Source organism: Fundulus heteroclitus, unplaced genomic scaffold, assembly GCF_011125445.2.
Source record: "Fundulus heteroclitus isolate FHET01 unplaced genomic scaffold, MU-UCD_Fhet_4.1 scaffold_44, whole genome shotgun sequence".
Lineage (NCBI taxonomy): Eukaryota > Metazoa > Chordata > Actinopteri > Cyprinodontiformes > Fundulidae > Fundulus > Fundulus heteroclitus.
This window is the reverse complement of record NW_023396857.1, coordinates 2,331,180-2,350,840: the sequence shown is the minus strand read 5'-3', so window position 1 is coordinate 2,350,840 and position 19,661 is coordinate 2,331,180. Positions and strand designations below refer to the sequence as shown.

Here is a 19,661-nt window from a genome sequence, read left to right as displayed (position 1 = left end):
CTTGGAGAAGGTCCAGAGAATCAGGAGACAAGAGAACGTTGGAGAACGTTGGAGAACTGGTAGAACGTTGGAGAACGTTGGAGCGGACAAAGAAGACCAAGAGGAGTCTTCTGGAAGACGTGAGGATTAGCGCCAGCACAGCGTGTACCGTGAGGTTCTGGTAGCTGGAGCTCGCCGTGTTGCTCTGGAACCATTCACTCGACACGCGGCGCGTACCAACCTGAGCATGATGGGATGTCGTGTTCTCAGACAGGAGCGACCGACACGTTCACCTGGTAACGCAGGTGAGCCTGCTCTGCTGCTTCACCTGTGGGAGCGCCGTGGACCCGGCTCTGCCTCCGGTTCTGATCCAGGTTCTGATCCAGGTTCTGATCCAGGTTCTGATCCAGGTTCAGCCCTAACTGCAGCATGTAATGTGTGCCATTCTACGCCTCCGGTGCAGATTTCTGTTTTCTATGTTTTCTGACAGACTGAAGGCTAAACATGTTTCTAGAACACAGCCTGATGATGATGATGATGATGATGTGGTTATTTAGGGCGATGAAGGCTCTGACTCCATGTGCTGGTGCAGCTATCAGGTTTTTGTTAGACTTCATTAATCTGGCACTAATTGATTAAAGAGATGCTCTTAAATTAAAATATCTCAATGAACAAGCTTTTTCAACTGTTCATTTTCTTATTGCACTTTTAAAAAACATTGCACACTATAAAAAAAGGCTGAACGAGAATAAACTGAAGAGTAAAGCCTGAAATACAACAGGAAAAATTTAAAGGAGGGATTTCAGCATTTTGACCCAAATCTTCATTTCCCTAATATTGACTTTTTAAAATCTTTAATTCTCAGTTTCCTCTCAGAATTTGCCTGAACTAGTTTGGTTTAATTTTGTTTTGATGTCTTTTACGATATATGGCTGATAATAGTTATTTTTATTAGTGAGTAGATTCCTGTCACTCCTTAGTGTGGTGCACACACTGTCAACAGAATTAACCCTTTAGACAGATTTTAGAGGGATTTGACAGTAATACTAGAAATATTCAATGAGACGGATGTGTTCTAACAGAGAAAGAACCGGGTCCATGTTCTCTACGTTCTTAGTCTTAGTGGAAGGACTTCAGAACCGGGTCCATGTTCTCTACGTTCTTAGTCTTAGTGAGGACTTCAGAACCGGGTCCATGTTCTACTGATCTGATAAAGGAGGTTTGAGATGGGCCTGAAGTTCTGGAGGAGAAGTTTGACTAAATTGTTCTTTTTCAGCAGTGGTGTGATAATTGCTGTTTTTAGGGACTGGAGGAAAATATCATAACTTAATATAAAATAGCTTCAACTTGCATTGATGAGCAACAGAAAGGCAAACATGACATCAAGCAGGTGTTTCAATGTTTAACATTTATGGAAACTGTTTGGAAAATGTGGATTTCCTGCTGCATTTATGGAACGGCATTATAACTTTAGTAACTAGAACTAGAACGGCCAGCATCACATTAACTTTATGCCACAAACAGAAATAACTGCTCCCAGGTTTATTCTTCAGTTCTGACTGCAAGAGAGAAGCTTTATAGAAAAATCCTCGTTTCTGCAGTTTAGCTCACAGATCTGTCGGGTTCTGCTACGTCTCCCTGGTTTACTCTCATAATCCTGGTTCAAATGATAACGCATAATTTCCTCACGCTACACTTAGATCAACGCTTGATTTCAGCCTAGATGGATCCAGAGGTCCCACTGTGTTCATTCCATGATGTTTATGCAGGTCAGGAGTTAAAATCACGTCAGTTTCACTTTTAATCGGCCTGAATGCAGAGAGAACCAAGGAAAACTGAGAGGAGCTCATGTCTTTCATCTTTGTTCTAATATTATGTAGTAAATGACGGACGTCTGCTTGGTGCCGATTACGCGTCACTTCTGACCTCAGGGTCACGTTTTTAATCTGCTTTAATAACTGATGATTTCTGCTCATGGTTTACTGAGGAAACGTGGTTCCTGGCCTCCTGTGCATCAGATCTACCAGGATTATATTTAATTATATGGGTCAACTGGTCCAAACAAGGAACAGGACCAACATAAATAGATCTAAAATATTTAAATGAATTATGTGTGAGATTTAATGCTTCTTACTGCTTATCTCCATAAATAAAGTACAATGATGTTGATGGTTGCATTAATTTGTAGGTCCAGAGTAGAAGAAGTCCAGAGTTAGGATACCGCTTGGTGCAGATGTAGATGTAGATGTGGTTCCATCTGAAGCGTAGAAGCAGGATTTCTAAACACTGCTGGGCTTTTTAATGGTGGCTGCTTGGTCCTGCTTGGTCCTGGTTGGTCCTGGTTGGTCTTGGTTGGTCCTGGTTGGTCCTGCTTGGTCCTGGTTGGTCCTGCTTGGTCCTGGTTGGTCCTGGTTGGTCCTGCTTGGTCCTGCTTGGTCCTGGTTCTGTGCCGGTCGGCGCTGTCGGATCATTCTGGCGTTTAGGAACCAAACCGTTGACATCAGGATGTCTGCCTGCAGGAGAAAGACGATCCGTTTGTTTCTGCCGGTGTGCCTCAGGGCTCCGTGTCAGGCCCTTTTATTAATTACCTACATTCTCCCTGTTGGCCACTTATTCTGCACATATAATACCAGTTATTATCATTTCATTCCAGAAGAACTTATCCAGAAGACCGGCTCAACGTTCTGGATTTTTCTACCTGGAGTATTGAGATGCATCAGGACATCAGTTTTCATTTTTACGCAGACGACACCACGCTCTACCTTTCCTCCTAACAATTCCTGCCTTCATCCTCCATTCTGGACCGTCTCAGGGAGTTTAGATCATTGTTCTCCTCTAATTCTTCACTTCAGAGTGAGAAAGCAGAAGTCTTACTCGTTGGCCCAGTTTCTGCCTTAATATCGATAATTCCTCCGTTCCTCAGGCAGAGAGTCTGCGTGTCGTTCTTGGCAGAACTCTCTAACTTCAGGCTGATTTTATTATATCATCTTCATCTTCATCTTCATCGTCAGCATGCTGCTGTGATCCTTTATTTCCTCCCGGGCTGATTGCTGTAATCTCTGCGGTCATTAATCCCTCAGGAGAACGCCGGTTCTCTGAGATCTGTCTGACGCTCACCTGGTTCCTCTGGCCGTCTTCCCGCCTTCAGTCGCTCTGCTGATCACTTCCTCCAGTCAGCAGGAATGTTGATTCTCTTATTCACAAAAACTCACCTGTTCAAACTAGTTTATTCGCTTTAAACAGATTTTAACTGTTGACAAAGCTGGTTTACTGACTTGCTTTTTTAATTGTTTTATTGTTTGTTTATTTATTTTTTCTTCTCTGCCAGGTTAGTTTAAGTTTTAGACAGGCGCCCCTAAATAAAATGATTATTATTGTAAAACCACCTAAAATATGAAGCTTTATAAACAGCCTTTATTTCCTGTTTTGGATGAAGATGCTGCATTCCTGAGTTTAAAGCTGTTTTTTTATAGGAGGTTAGAAATGTAAATGCCCTGAGCTCTGGTCCAGGTTCCAGAACCGGTCCTTACCACTGAGCTATATAATACACTGGAGTGCTAATCACCGTCTGTTTGAACGAGTCGCTTTGAAGCCACCAGCCGCCATATTGGTACTCCCTATTTCCCCTCAGTAACTAGGGAATATGTGCGCTACAGCATCGAATAACGAGGATTTTCTCATGTTCAGGGGGGCTTAAAACTTTTAAAATGTCAAATGCCATATAGTTTTATGTTATGTTCTAAAAATATGAAGTACTGAGAAAGTCATGTGATGAAATATTTTGCATTTAATTCATTTAAATATATATGTTTAACATTTATAAATATATACATAACAATATACAAAAACATATATTTACATATGTGTATACATATATATATACATATATACATATATATATATATATATATATATATATATATATATATATATATATATATATATATATATATATATATATAATATATATATATATTTAATATGAATAACATGTAATATACAAAAACATATTTACATATGTGTGTATATATATATATATATATATATATATATATATATATATATATATATATATTTAATATGAATAACATGTAAAATATTTCAGCACCTAATTTCCTAGTAGTTGATAGTGTTAGTACATCCACTGACTGTAGAATTACCTGTGAAACGTTTTCACTCAGCCAGAAAACTGCTTGTTGTTGCAACCAAATCCTGTGGGATTCTGTGAGAGTAGGGAGTAGCAAGATGGCCGCCAGTGACTTCAGTTTTTTGGCAAAATCAGCACTCCAGTGTATTATATAGCTCAGTGGTCCTTACCTGGTTCTGCCTGTTGCCATCATGTGACAGACTGCTGGTCCCTGATTGGCTGAGGAAAAACCAGAAGGTCTTTGCTGAGAAAGTCCAGGAAAAGTTGAACTAAAGAGCGACAGCATTAGTTTTAAGGCCCGCCATGAGTTAAGTTTTATTTTCTAAAAGGTTGTTGGATCAAAAAGTGAAGGAAGGGGAAGCAGAGAGCAGCAGCCACTGGATCAGCTCTGCCACAACGGCACAGATATCTGCTAAATATCTAATATCTAACCTAAAAACTGTTTCACAGCGGTTGGTTTTGTATTTTAAATCCTCATCATTGTCACCATGGCTGAAGCAAAGAGTTCCTCATGAAGGCCTAAATTTTAACTCTGTGAGGTAAACCCAGGAGTGACGTCTGCAGAAGATCTCTGCATGTTGTTCTCCAGGAATTAGAACATTAATGGGTTCTAATTGGAAATTTATGCTTTGGATTTTCATGTTTATTGAATGTTAAGTCCAATAAAAAGACCACAGTAAATAATAAGTGATAAACGGGATGGAAAGTATGGACTGGAATCCTAACGGAGCTGCTGGATCCAAGCATTGTCTTAGAAAGTTGAGTGGAAGGAAAAAGTGCAGCAGCTGCAGGGAGAACTGCAGCCTGGAGAGTACGGTCAAGAAAAATGCATCTGAGATGTTGGTGGAGACAGAAGCCGGATCAGAAGCCGGATCAGCGCCACTGACCTCAGACGGGTCCGACACGTCTTACCTGGGCTGAGGACAAACAGAACCTGAGACGAACCAGAACCGACCTGCAGTGGGTTAGTGGACTGGATCCAGTCCAGAGGACAGCGGGGTCTCACCTTCCCTGTCATTGGACTACTGTGTGGTTCTGGTCTGGTCCAGCTGGTGCCGCTCACTGGCCCGGTTTAGACCAGAAGGTTTAATGGGGTACCGCGCGCGAGCTATTTTTAGAAACACAACGTCACGATGACGTCACATCACGTGGTACGCAGTAGGGCATGCTTGCATAGTCCGCCGCTGTGTCGCTGTAAAAGAGACGTGCGTTAGCCTTGGTTTTACTCGGTAAACGACTGCTTTTTCCAAATCTAAGACCATGGTTTTTAAACATTGTTGCTATGGAACGTGCAACAGCGACTCGAGTTACGCTGATCGGCCGCATATGAAGGATGTTTTCTTCAAGACTGCCAAGGAGAAATGTATACGCTGGGACCGGGGCGGTCGGCCTACACAACAGTTCAACCCGGAAAAAGTTACCAAATTCACGTACATATGTAGCAAGCATTTTGTCGGAGGAAAGGGCACAACCGAAGAACATCCTGACCCAATTCCAGCGACATCAAGTCAAGGTAAGAGTATTTTGGTGGCCGACATGTTAATAAAGTAGCGCCTGCTACCATGACAGCATATAGGCTATCATGGTAGCAGGCGCTAACATGATAGCCTGCTACCAGGCTTACTCAAAAACATTTCAAATGAGACAAACATTAAACATATACCCATTCCTGGACGGTGATTGCAAACAACAACAACAAAAAAAAAACGGCCGACGCTGCCATGATCGCCGCGCAGGAAAAAAAAAAACAAAGCTTACCGTTCATCAACTCGGCCAGTTTTCCAGTCTTTTTAAACCCTCGACACTCAAGCCATCGTTTGAGCTGAAGGTTGGTGTGTTCTTCCACAGTGCGACCAGTAATCCGTGTGCCTGGGACATCGTCTTGGGAAAGTTTAACGGCTGTAAAGTCGGTCATATCTGTTATCCGTGCGTTCTCTCCTGTATGCGTTCTCTCCTGTATGCGTTCTCTCCTGTATGCGTTCTCTCCTGTATGCGTTCTCTCCTGTATGCCCTACCTAAGCGGCAAAAGGGGCGTTGCTCTTGAGACGGTGACGTCACGTGCGCGGTACCGCATTGGACCTTTGACCAAGCAGAGCTGCTTTTCACTTCCTGTTCACGTCTCTTTGTTTGTTTCCTGCTTCTTTTGGCGACTTTCTGCAGGATGTGGATCTGCGTCCAGTTCATCCGAACGGCACCAAGAACCAGAACCAGAACCAGGAATAAAATGAGTAAAACGTTCCCTGAGACTTTAAGAGATTACAGGAAAACCTGACGGCTGATTCAGGACATCTGCACAGCTCGGTGACCTCTGACCTTGTGAATGTCTCTGAACCCAGAACTTCGTGGTTCTGATGAAACTTCAGAACTGAGCTGCCGTCAGTCATGGAGGTCCAGCATCTCCTCCCCGACTCAGAAGACCTCATCAGCTCAGGACCAGCAGCTTTAAACAAAGGAAGCGCAGCACCAGCTTCCTGTTTGGACCTTCTTGGTTCTGTTCAGTCTGCCGTCGTTCTAATTGACAGAAGGTGTGACTTCCTGTTTGGACCTTCTGGAGCTGGTTTCTAATCACTGTCATTAATCTGCTGCTGTTTATACATCCAGTCTGGAACCGGGTCAGAACTTCTGTCTATAAATGGTCTGATGTTCAGTTCCCCGGGGAAACGGCCTTTGTTTCTACAGAACCAGAAACAGCTGGTTCTGAGGTCCACTTTGGACCTGAGAGGTGCCGCGTCCTTCAGATGTCCTTCAGATGTTCTGCTGACGGCTCGTTGGAGGCCGTTCTGCTTGGTCTGGTACCACAGACCCTAAAGGTCCAATCGGAGCAGGTTCTTCTCTAGGTTTCATGTGCCGACCCGAATGACTCAGAGGTCGGAGTAAGACCCATCAGTGGTACCGGCCTGACAGTCCAAAGAAAAAACCCTGAAGATGTCCTCAAAGCCTGGAGAACCATCGAGCTGGACCAGTTCAGACGGTTCTGGCTGTTGGGTTTTATCTCCCGGACGATGAGCAGAACTCTGTTCTGGTTCTGGTTCTGGTTGTGCTGTTGTTTATGGAGCACCGAACTGATGAGTTCATGGTGGAACAACCTTCAGGGAACCGTGTCTGTGGAGAATTTAATTAAAGGTCCGGTTTTAGCTGCAGCTGGATCAGAACATGGAACGGAACCAAGAACGTCTGCCAGCACCTAATCAGGAACCGGCTCTGAACACCAGAACCAAGGGAACCGGACCAGAAAAGGGACTAACAGACCTGCGCTGCTTCCTGTCCAACGCTGGTTAATAAATGAAACACAAACGACTCGGAGAACGTTTGACGCATTAGTTCAGGTTCTCTGTGTTGGTTCTTGTTAGAACTCAGCAATCCTCACACGTGATAATTTATGTTCCATTAACTCTCCTCCCTTTCTCCTGAGCCAGGGAACAGAACCTGCAGACGGAGGCTTCAGGTTCTGCGTGGTGCTTTTATTAACGCCTGCGGTTCTCTGCTCCGTCTCAGACCTGAACTACTGCACCAACCACCGGCCGTGCCAGAACCGGGCCTCCTGCACCAACACCGGCGAGGGAAGCTACACCTGCGCCTGCCGGCCCGGGTTCTCCGGCATGAACTGCGAGGTGGAGACCAACGAGTGCGACAGCAACCCCTGCAGGAACGGAGGAAGCTGCAAAGTACGTCACCAGAACCGCAGCCGATCCGCCCGGTTCTGTTTGCACACAGACACACTGGTCAGCCCGAAGTCCCAGCTGGTCCCTGGAGTCCTGTGGTTCTGGTTCTGTTCCTGCAGCTGATGCCGGATCGGATCTGCGTCTGCAGGTTCTGTCCTTCAGGAAAACCCAGAACATCTTCCATGAAGGATGAGGTTCCGGTTCCAGAACATCTTCCATGAAGGATGAGGTTCCGGTTCCAGAACATGTTCCATGAAGGATGAGGTTCTCATTCCAGAACATCTTCCATGAAGGATGAGGTTCCGGTTCCAGAACATGTTCCATGAAGGATGAGGTTCCGGTTCCAGAACATGTTCCATGAAGGATGAGGTTCTGGTTCCAGAACATCTTCCATGAAGGATGAGGTTCTGATTCCAGAACCTCTTCCATGAAGGATGAGGTTCTGGTTCCAGACCATCTTACATGAAGGATGAGGTTCTGGTTCCAGAACATCTTCCATGAAGGATGAGGTTCCGGTTCCAGAACATCTTCCATGAAGAATAAGGTTCCGGTTCCAGAACATGTTCCATGAAGGATGAGGTTCTGGTTCCAGAACATATTCCATGAAGGATGAGGTTCTGATTCCAGAACATCTTCCATGAAGGATGAGGTTCTGATTCCAGAACATGTTCCATGAAGGATGAGGTTCTGATTCCAGAACATCTTCCATGAAGGATGAGGTTCTGATTCCAGAACAAGTTCCATGAAGGATGAGGTTCCGGTTCCAGAACATCTTCCATGAAGGATGAGGTTCTGATTCCAGAACATGTTCCATGAAGGATGAGGTTCTGATTCCAGAACATCTTCCATGAAGGATGAGGTTCTGATTCCAGAACATCTTCCATGAAGGATGAGGTTCTGATTCCAGAACATGTTCCATGAAGGATGATGTTCCGGTTCCAGAACATGTTCCATCAAGGATGAGGTTCTGATTCCAGAACATGTTCCATGAAGGATGAGGTTCCGGTTCCAGAACATGTTCCATGAAGGATGAGGTTCTGGTTCCAGAACATGTTCCATGAAGGATGAGGTTCCGGTTCCAGAACATGTTCCATGAAGGATGAGGTTCCGGTTCCAGAACATGTTCCATGAAGGATGAGGTTCTGGAACCAGAACATCTTCAGTGAAGGATGAGGTTCTGGGATCGGTTCTCTGCAGAGATGGTCTCCACGTTTTTATCCTTATATAAAGTTTTATGGGTGATATTTAGAAAAGTCGTAGTTTTACTGCCACAGAACCACAACAGAACTCTGAGGGGTTCTTAGGAAGCAACAGTTCTGCAGCGTTTGGTTCTGCTGTCCCAGTGTGGGTCCAGCTGTTCAGCGTGTTCTGATAGACCCGATAAGAAGGGAACCAAACTCTCCAGAACTCCAGCTGTTACTGCAGAAATGTTGGAGCTTTTAGCTTTTTCAGAACCGTTTATTGGACCCGCCTCTCATGGGGTCCACTAGCTTCTGATCCAGGGCAGAACCGCTTGTTCAGCATGTTTGATGCCACTCCTTTGAAGGTCCGGACATCCAGCCGCTCCGGAATGTTCCGGACTAGAATTCTGCTGCTGGTGTCTTTGGACCCGTTATCTAGCTGAAGAACCCGTTCAGGTCGTCTCACGTCTTCAGCGTCAGGCAACAGAACCTCTTGGACTATTCTGAGGTCTCCAGGCTGAGCCATGACGGCTGCAGTGTGATAAACGGGGCTCACGCCATCGTATCATGGTACCAGAACCACCGTACTTCACAACAGACCCAAACAGAACCGCTGTGGAACCACCGTGCTTTCATTAATCTATCCTACGTGGTTCCAGTGTTGCTTCTAAGTATTCGGGTCGGCTTCTTGCAGAACCTGTTAGTGATTGACTCGGTACACAAAATTAGCAGCATGCAGGTCACGGCCGTTGGGTCCGGTTGGGTTCTGTTGGGTTCTGTTGGGTTCTGTTTCCCTCCTCTTCCCCCTAGTGACATGTTTCCCATGTGGGAATATAGATTCTGCTGTTTCCAAACAGGGACGGGTCCAGTTGGTTCTGTTTCACTGCGGTTATTCAGAACCCAAGTCCAGGAAGCCTGCTGGTCCCTCCTGCATGTGTGCAGCCCAGTTCTTAGGCAGACGGTGACCAGAACCAGAACTTCATCTGGTTCTGGTGTTTTTAGGTGAAATGTGCTGTCAGACAGGCTGAAGCCCTGACCTGGAACCAGCAGGACGTTCCCACGGTTCTGTCAGCCTCACGGTGTCTCTCCTCCATCTTGCCTGCAGGACTTGTTGAACGGTTATTCCTGCGCCTGCCCTCAGGGCTTCTACGGGACCGAGTGCCAGATCAGCGCCATGAGGTGCGCAGACGGGCCGTGCTTCAACGGGGGAACCTGCCAGGAGGCCGACACCGGCGGCTACAGCTGCCGCTGCCCGGCCGGCTTCACCGGCTCCAACTGCGAGAAGCGGATGGACCGATGCAGCAGCAGCCCCTGCGCTAACGGTACAATCCTCCTTCACCGCGCCGCCGGAGCCGAGCCACACCTCCAACAAACACACCGTAACTTCTTCTTCTGTCAAAATGCTCAGATTTAGCCGTCCGCTTCAGAGCAGACAGAAATAACTGCAGGGTCCTCCGTGTTTGCTAGGCTGGTTCAGTTAGAGCAAATCATAGAAACCCAAAATGATCAGGAACCTGAGTGATGTGCTGTTCTCACAGAGAGTCAGTGAAACAACGAGGGAGATTTTAATCACAAAGGGTGGAAAAGCTGCACCACTTAAATTATTTTAGCCTAAATTCAGGCAAACGTGTCACTTTTAAAATCTAATAACCTCTTTGGGACTCTGAAAGATCCAGATCCAGGTAATTCAGACCTCTCATGCGCTCGTTAGCGTACGTTACCACTCTCATAAATGACCATAAATAACTGGATGCTAAATACAAAAGGGAACCAAACAAAAGCAGGTAAGTTGTGCAGCGTTGTTCATCTCCAGCTGAAGGAACCACAGGAAACGGATCAGCAGCCCAGACCCGGATGGACAGGAAGCCAGAGACCGAGCTGCTGCTGGACGTCTGGACGAGGGAATCACACCGCGGAGTGCTTCTGATAACAAAAATTATACATAAGGCAATAATATTAATACAAATAAACAATAATTAAAATTATATTAATAAGTTTATTATAATAAACAAAATTCTGCTGGAGTTACATAAACAGTGAGCCGAGGACTGAGCCCAGAGGGACGCCGCAGGTGATGAAATATGTCGGCAACTACAGAGTTTCAATCAGTGAATCAATGAATTGTGTCTGTAACACGTATTTAATACACGGACAGTGAATTCTGCTCTATATTTTCACATAGTTGTGTTTTTAACTGAATGAGTGAATGGCTAAATCAGCTTTTCTAAACATAAATATGTTAAAATATGACATCTTTGTGTAATTAGTTTGAATAGCCAGAATCTCTCAGGTTTTGTGATGAACTTACTTTTGAATTGATGATAATCTTTATGGGTTTTCTTTATCATGAAACTGTTTAACACATTCAGAGCATTAATGGTGACATGAATCCTGAACATGGAACATGAACAGCTTCAGCTTCTTCTGATGCTCTGAGCTTCTAAAGCTTTAGGAGGAAAAAAGGAACCAGAATCAGTTTAGTTGGCCATGATTGGATGATGGATGATGGATGATGGATGATGAATGGATGATTGATGATGGATGATGATGGATGGATGGGTTGATGATGATGGATGGATGGATGGATGGATGGATGAATAATGGATGATGGATGGATGGATGAATAATGGATGATGGATGGATGGATGGATGAATAATGGATGATGGATGGATGGATGGATGGATGGATGGATGATGGATGGATGGATGAATAATGAATGATGGATGAATTGATAGATGGATGAATGAATGTGTGAATAATTCAGACCAGTAGCCGCGGTTAAAGCATCAGATAAATATAACTAAATATAACGGCTACATTTACATAAACGCTGCTGTCGTGTTTTTCTAAGATGAGGCTGTGGAAATGCAGACCTGCTGGTTTATGCTCCCAGCAGAGTAGATGACTACTCTGGCTGATCAGGTCCATCAGAACCAGAACCTGGGGGCAGAACCTGTCTCCACGGAGGCTGGTCTCTCTGCAGCGCCACCTGGAGGTGAAAGTCTAACCAGGTGGTGTCCAGGATGTGTGGCTCTGCAGAGATGTTAGCGGACCTTCTCCTGGTTCTGGACCTGTTCAGGTTCTGGATGGAGGGAAGCTCAGCCTGATGGTCCTCTCTGCAGACCTGGTTGGTGGATGCAGTTTGGACCGGTTCTGTTCTGTGGACCGGTTCTGTTCTGTAGACCGGTTCTGTTCTGTGGACCGGTTCTGTTCTGATGATCCAAACCTCTCAGTGATGGAGGAACACAGACTGAATGATGAAGGAGAAGATGAGCAGCAGCTCCTGGGGAAGGCTGGACTCTGTAGGAGGTCCGGTCTCTGCTGGTTCTTCAGAACCAGAATTCATGGTATTAGTGACGGTATTTTCATTTATTAATTTCTCACGGCAGGTCTTGATGCTAAACTAGACGTCATGCAGCAGCGCTCTGTTTACAGAAGCAATAACAGGCGGAAGTGTCGCCACACCTGCTGAAATAAACGTTAAAAAACGAACCATCAGACTTATTATGGCGTGTTGAGCATTACGACCTCATCATGACGCAGGAAGGTAAACACAGAGATCAGCTGTGATGCTGCTGGACGCGTAGAGTCAGAGGAAATGACCCTTCAGACTCTGGTTGGATGTGTGTGGATCTGTGTGGATGTGGTCTGCGTGTGAGGACCGGCTCAGGTCCAGAGGAAGCAGGTTCCTCAGAACCAGAAGTGATCCACAGCAGACAGGAGCTGACTGCCAGCAGATCTAACCAATCAGGGCAAAGACCCAATAGCCAACCTATAAAACTGATTTTCTAGGTTCTTTCACACTGTGGCAGCAGCAGCAGAGTTTCAGTGAAGGAATCAGTCTGAATGAGTCAGTCTATTCACTAAATGAACAGTGAAACTAACGATGAATGAATGAATTCTGAATGAGTCAGTCTATTCACTAAATGAACAGTGAAACTAACGATGAATGAATGAATTCATGTGAAATCGGCTCCTCCACAGACGGAGTTGTTAAAATGTTTCAGCTTCTGCGTGCGATTAATTTCAGCTGCACCATGTTTGGTGATAAATATAATGCTGTTTTCTAGATTAACTCAAACAGTTCCACCTCTAGTTCTTGTTCCAGACTACATTTAGATGTTCCTCCAGGCTGATCTGGGATCTGTTTAGGATTCACAGGTTCTGACCTGAAGAACCTGTGAATCCTAAACGTGGAACAGGAGCAGGTTAACTGTTCTCCGTCTGATGCTCCTCAGGCAGAAAAGCTCCTGGCCGTTGTGTCGCTGCACGGTCAGACGTTCCTGCCACTCCAGCTGTGGTGGTTCTGTTACAGAACCCAGAACCTTCGGAGGCTGAGCTCTGGTCAGGCGGTAGGAGAGCTGCAGGCAGAGGAAGATCTACCTCAGTTCCCCCTCAGAGGGGGAAGGTCTCCTCCTAGAGTCCACTCCTCTTGTCTGTCCAGGACAAAGTCCTCGCCCTGTCCATACGGGACGATTCTTCTCCCCCGTCCCCTCCCCGGATGAAGCCCAGGATCTTGTCGTCTCTAAATACTCCACAGCCGCTGATGCGGGAACCACAAGCCTCGTTCAGGATGAGTATGAGCGGCACAATGATGAACGCTCTGAAGATCCTTGGAGCTGTTTGTTTGCTAACTGCTCAGGTCAAGTCTTCAGGGTTCTGGGTGACGCTCCATCAGCTCCAGCAGCCTCGCCTGGGTTGATGATGTTGAGGGTCCACAGAACCAAAGCGCAGTTTCCTCTGGATTACAGAGGCTTTACTGCCGATGCAATTCAGTCTGATGAACTGATAACAGATGAACTGATGAACGGATGAACTGATATCAGATGAACTGATGAACTATCTGGCATGTTGGGGTCCTAAGCACGTGTCTTGGTTCTCCTCCCATGAACAGTCTGATGGCCTGTATCCAGACTTCTCATGGTGCGTGTTGTTTGTGTCGTAGCACAAAGTTCTTGACCCTTTTGCTCTCCTTATAGAGGTAATATGGGGACATTTTATACTCCATAGAGTCTCCAGACGTAAAAAGTGAACCATTTTGCATTGAACCAGGGATTTGGGGGACAGACGAGTTGTCCAGGAAGGGAATGGACAGAGGAGCAGCAGTCTATGGAGCTGATCATCTCATAGATCCTGCAGCGCTGGTGTTGCTGAGTCCTGGCTGTGATTGGTCAGGCCTTCAGCTGGGAGATGTGACCGGGCCGCTGCAGGACGGCCAGGCGGGCAGATCCTCCAAAGTTTTAGGCCTTTTGGTGTTACTGACTCCCTCTGGAGGAAAGGCTCACCAACTGGTGGCGTTTGGCTATTATCTTCTTCATTTCACAGCCATTAATGTCTCCTGCCACAACAGCAGCAGCTGCTGGGTTAAACCTCATGCTAACGCGTCATGTCTCAGTGTGTTGTCCACCTGGGTGGAGGGGGAATTATAGAAAACACTCACAGACTGAAGTTAATCAAGTTATGGTTGAGCTGTCACCTCCATGTCAGCTCATAAGTTTGCCTGATGCACATTATGTACTTTACAGCAGCGATCCTAAATCTCACATAGCCTGTTGGAGGTCGTCCCTCTGAGGCGGATATTCAGCATATTCTGGTGTTCAGGACAAAGACAGCAGCTTGTCAGAGCGGCTAAAGCGTCTCCAAATGGACATCAGCACCTGAGAGACTGTAAATGATTCCTAATCGGATCAGAACCGCAGCAACCATCAGCAGGATGAAACTGATTCAGTCTGTAGGAGCAGCAGAGGTTCTGCAGAGGTTCTGCAGAGGTTCTGCAGAGGTTCTAAAGTCCAGCAGCAGCTGGGAGGAAGGATCTGTGGAGGCGCTGCTTAGAGCGTCTGGGATGCAGCAGAGAACGTCTGCAGGCAGCAGCCTGGAGAGCTGATGGAGAAGTCTGCAGGGTGGAGGCTGAACAGAACTGGTACCAGCACAGCTCCCTGTGGTGCTCCTACTGCAGACCAGCCTATCAGAACCACAGCTCTGGGTCTCACATACTGGGTCGACCAGTGAGGTGATCCAGGATCCTCTGGGACAGGTGGAGGTCCTGACCGCTCCAGCTGGTCCTTCAGGAGTTCTGGTTGGATGGTGCTGAACGCTCTGGAGAAACCAGAGAACCTGATCCTGACGGTGCTGCCAGGGTTCTCCAGATGGACCAGAACCCGGTGCAGCAGGTAGATGATGGTACCATCCACCCTGATGCCAGGCTGGTAGGAGGACTGCAGACGATCCAGTGACGATGGTTGAGGACCAGCCTCTCCAGGGTCTCCATCAGGTGTTGGTGGTACCAGCCTGTAGCTGCTGAGGTCTGTGGGGTGTGGCATCTTGGGTACTGGTACCACACAGAAGACGTTTGAAGACGTTTCCCATGATGCAACACGGCCACATGGTGTCTGAAGCAGAGGAAAGTCCTGACAGTGCTAGATGTCTCATCTTCACGCCATGAGACCCTAGCAGCCGAACCACACCTCGTCCTTCATGTCTCCACCTGAAGGTTGCAGCTTAAACAGCAACGTTTGTCCAACCGGTACTGGTCCGGTTCTGGTCCGGTTCTGGTCCGGTTCGGTGAGTAGTAGCTTTGGTTTTCTGCTCTTGGCTGACAGGAGCGGTTCCTGGTTCCTGGTTCTGCTGCACGGTTTTACATGTTGTGCCTTCAGAGGAGATGTTCTACACGTCTTGGTTGGAACCAGTGGTTACTGGAGGTCCGGTTCCTGTCCACCATCCAGAACCAGTCGACCCGTTCTCCTCTGATATCAATGAGACATTTTCCTCCAGACAGCTGCTGCTTGTTGCGCATTTTCCTTCCATAGACCATGAACCTGAGAAGGTTGTCGGTGAAAATCCCAGTAGATCAGCAGGTTCTGAGATGCTCAGACCAGCCGCCTGGTTCCATCAATCTTCTTGTGTTTAAAGTCCGTTAGAACTCCTTCCCTGTTCTGATGCTCAGTTTGAACTTCAGGAGGTTTTCTTCTGCCCTGTGATTGGCCGGTTCTCTATTGGTGTGAAACAGCAACGACTCTTCATCCTCCGGTGTGACAGAGTCTGGACTGAGAGCTGAGAGAACAACACTGCAAAAAGAGAACTAAAGATAAGTACAATTTTCTTGAAATGAATGTATTTGCCCTTGATTTGAGCAGGTAAATAAGATTATTTGCCAATGGAATGAGTATTTTTACCCCTAAAATAAGATAATTAGAAATCCTGCACTTGAAATAAGGTGATGGAGATGAATTGTTCCTATTTTAAGTGCAAAAATCTTATTCCATTGGCAAATCGTCCTATTTATCTGCTCAAATCAAGGAAAAATACTTTAATTTCTAGAAATAAATTCTTATTTTTAGGTCTATTTTTGCAGTGAAACTACAGCGGGTCCAACATGGATCATCCAGAAACGGCTCAGCTACTCCATCAGTAAACTCTGCAGGTGGCAAAGGCTGCAGAGAAAGGTGCAAAGGTGTGTGACGGCAGGAACCGCCTCCTCCTCTTCATCACATGATGATGCAGGAATAACATCAGAGCTCAGACTCGCTGCCTCCAGGAGCCAGAGGAGCAGAACAGACTCCTGGTTGGAGCACGGGGGAGTGCGGTGCTCAGGCTGGGGGTGCACAGAGAGGTCAGAGGTCAGGGTCTCTGCTGAAGGTGGTGTAGTCTGTGCAGCTTTAATAACTGCCTCCTGCCTGCAGGGCCTGGAGGAAGAGATCCTATCAGACCTGTTTTCTGTTTGCTTTCTGCTGCAGATCCGTTTAACGCTTTTGCTGTGAACCTGAACGCCTCCATCCTTCAGAGCTGAGGGTTCGTTGGTTCCTGACGGCGGCCATGTTGTTGTTGTGGCGCTGAAAGCAGCAGATCGTGGTCAGGAACGTCGATGCAGATCAGGAAGCTGATCCAGGGACAGAAGCACCTGCAGACGCAGCTTTGTTTAGACGTTTTCCATCTGATAAGACGTTCAGCGGCTCAGTTTTTAGTCACGGTTTGGCCCTTCTGGCACTTCTGCTTGTTTTTCTTCATGCTTCCAGGTTTTCTGTGGGTCCATCATGTAGCTTCAGGCGTTTTTGCGTAACGTTCTGCAGCAGCTCTGGGTTCTGATGTCAGCCAGTTAGACATGAATTCAACCAGTCATGAATAACCTGTAGCTGTAATGATCCCCTGCTGCCACTAAATCAGTGATAAACATGGAAATCTGGAGACGTTCCACTTTAACGTTGGTTCTAAAGGGTTCTCCAGCAGCCAGCATCTAGGCTGACGTCATAAAGACATAAAGAAATGGTTCTGGTTCATCATTGCTTCCTTAGAACTGAACACAGGCGTTGTTCTGACCCTCTGAGCTGTGAAGTGGACCAAGTTCTGATCGGTTCTTTAAGCAGTGAGCTAAAGGTGGAACGGCCTGTTTAAGGAGGCGGAGCGGGTTAACCGGAGCAGAACCGTGTTAAAGTTCACCTGCGGTTGTTTACCTTTGTGTCAGCAGAGATCCTCAGAGTTACCTGAAGCTACCTGAAGCAGGACGGATCAGCACCTCCTGCCAGGCTCCCTCACATAGATCTGCAAATATTTCTCAGATACCTTCCCGTCTGCAGAGCATGCTCAGTGTGGCCCAGGCAGGTCCGCGCTGGTGACCCGCCTTATCTCATCAGCTCCTGCATTCTCCAAACTACGCGGCTCATGACCTGCATGCAGTTAATTAAAGTTAATCAGATGCTTGATAATATCTTTAGATGCATTTGTTCATGCATTTAGTTTTCATAAATCCATGCACAGCCGTTAAAAAGACAAACAGGAGAGGATAGATAACCTGCATTAGTTAATTATTACACAGCTCAGATTTTAGTCTGAGGATGGAAATATTTGCCTTGCATCAAAATTAATTTTTCTATCAGTTCCTAAAATCCCATCAGGAACCTGAAGTTTTTGGTTTGGTTACAGCGAAGCGTCTGCAGCCAGAGAAAAAGCTTCATGTGAACGATGCAGAAAAGCTGCTTTTCCACATTCTTCCAGCACTTTATCACAGAAACATGTTCCTTTACTGCTGCGCTGCAGATGCTGAGGAGGAAAGTCCAGATCAGAACCTCTGTTCTGGTACCGGTTAGGATCCTCAACCATCAGCAAGCTGCACAGACAGGGACACAATTATCACGTTTTAATCAGCATTAACAGCATCGTTACGTTATGATGATCATCCTGTGCTGTCTCTGAAAACACGATTTATTCCTCTGTCACATAAACGCGACGTCTGATTTCACCTGTTGATGCTAACCTGAAATTGGTTGTAAAAATAAATTGTTTCAAGTTCAGTAAAATACTAAAGATTTCCTAACAACAAAACCATTAAAACACTGAATTATTTGCATTTCTCCTGCATTTATACTCAACTTAATTCAGTTTATTGCTGAGCTTGATTTGGTTATAATCACCAACATCCCAGAATAAACAGCCAGCGACCTCAGAGGTCAGCAATGTGCGCTGTGCTCAGGGCCGGCTCAATCATTTCAGGGCCCCGGGCCCCGGGCCTCCTTTCCCACCTGAAAAAGCATTTGTCCCATTGTAGATGCAGACATGTTGGGTTTTTGTTACGCTTAAATGTTTCAGCATTAGCTGCTTTTGGTGGAATGTTGCTTATCGCTGCACGTTTCACAGATTTCACAGATTTCCATTCAGTTCCTTCGTAGGTGCGGCTCTTTAAAGTTGCATTTCCTGTATGCTGATATTTTGTAACTCATTTAGCCAACATTTTCCCTCCCTGGTCCTACTTACAGAGATTATGTGGTTTCTTCTGTAGTGAAATTAAAACTCTGAATATTCTGCATACTCTTCATTAAATTGTCCTGCTGCTAAATGCAGATGTAGAAAAAAGCTAAAAGTGACGTAATGCTTCAACTTCCATCATGTGTAACCCTCCAAAGTTACTCATGGCATCATAATACTAATGTGGCCTTTTCATAAATGCCTAACCCTTACAAGCAACAAGTAAAAAATGCATTATAGCCAGAAATACCTGACAGACAGTTGCTGAGTCTCAAAATGATTAAATTAAATGTGCTCTGTGCAAACAAAATCTAAATAAATCCTGTCAGCTTCTGTTCTGTGTATAACAGAGTATGTGACGATAGATATTAGCAGCAGCTGAATGACGGCACAGCCTGGACCAGGAGGAAAGACTGAGAGACGCATGAAGGTCAAGCCTGAGTCCAGATGTTGGACAGAAATGATCATCTCTGCGTTTTAGGAAGCTGAGTGGCTCCTCTCTTCATGTCTGACCTCAGAGAACAGCCGTTCGCCGTTCGCTGGTCGCTCTGAAGTGCTAGCATGCTACATGAGCAGCACAGCAGACCGCATCGTTGCCTTAGCCTAGTTTAAATTTATACACTTTTCATTTTGATGCATAGATTTCTGTCGTCGGGTTCTTAGGACAGAGTGTGAGATCCACATGGCGGACACATCTGGTGGCTTTTTAATTGTTATCCCGGGTTTATTCTGTGAAAGTGTCTCTGCTAGGACCACTGAGGCAGCAGACCGCCATCCACAGCAGGCTGCAGGCTGCAGGCTGCAGGCTGCGTGCCGTGACACACCTAGATCTGTCGTTGCCTCAGAGACACGTCTGATTGGCCTGCACAACGTTCTGCTTTGGGGTTTTCCTTCTACGCCTTCAGCTGCTGCAGTGAGAGATCCTCTGCGCTCTAACGGATGAAGAACAACGTTGT

At 46.1% G+C, this 19,661-nt stretch overlaps 1 protein-coding gene across 2 annotated transcripts in view; it reads left to right on the top strand.

Annotated features, from left to right (window-relative positions):
• Positions 1-19,661, top strand: part of dlc (deltaC) — a 54,965-nt gene that overhangs the window by 12,262 nt on the left and 23,042 nt on the right. For both annotated transcript variants that reach the window (XM_036131519.1, XM_036131518.1), the window contains exons 6-7: positions 7,622-7,791; positions 10,075-10,291. In XM_036131519.1, the coding sequence (XP_035987412.1) occupies positions 7,622-7,791; positions 10,075-10,291 (387 nt within the window). The remainder of the gene's footprint in view (positions 1-7,621; positions 7,792-10,074; positions 10,292-19,661) is intronic.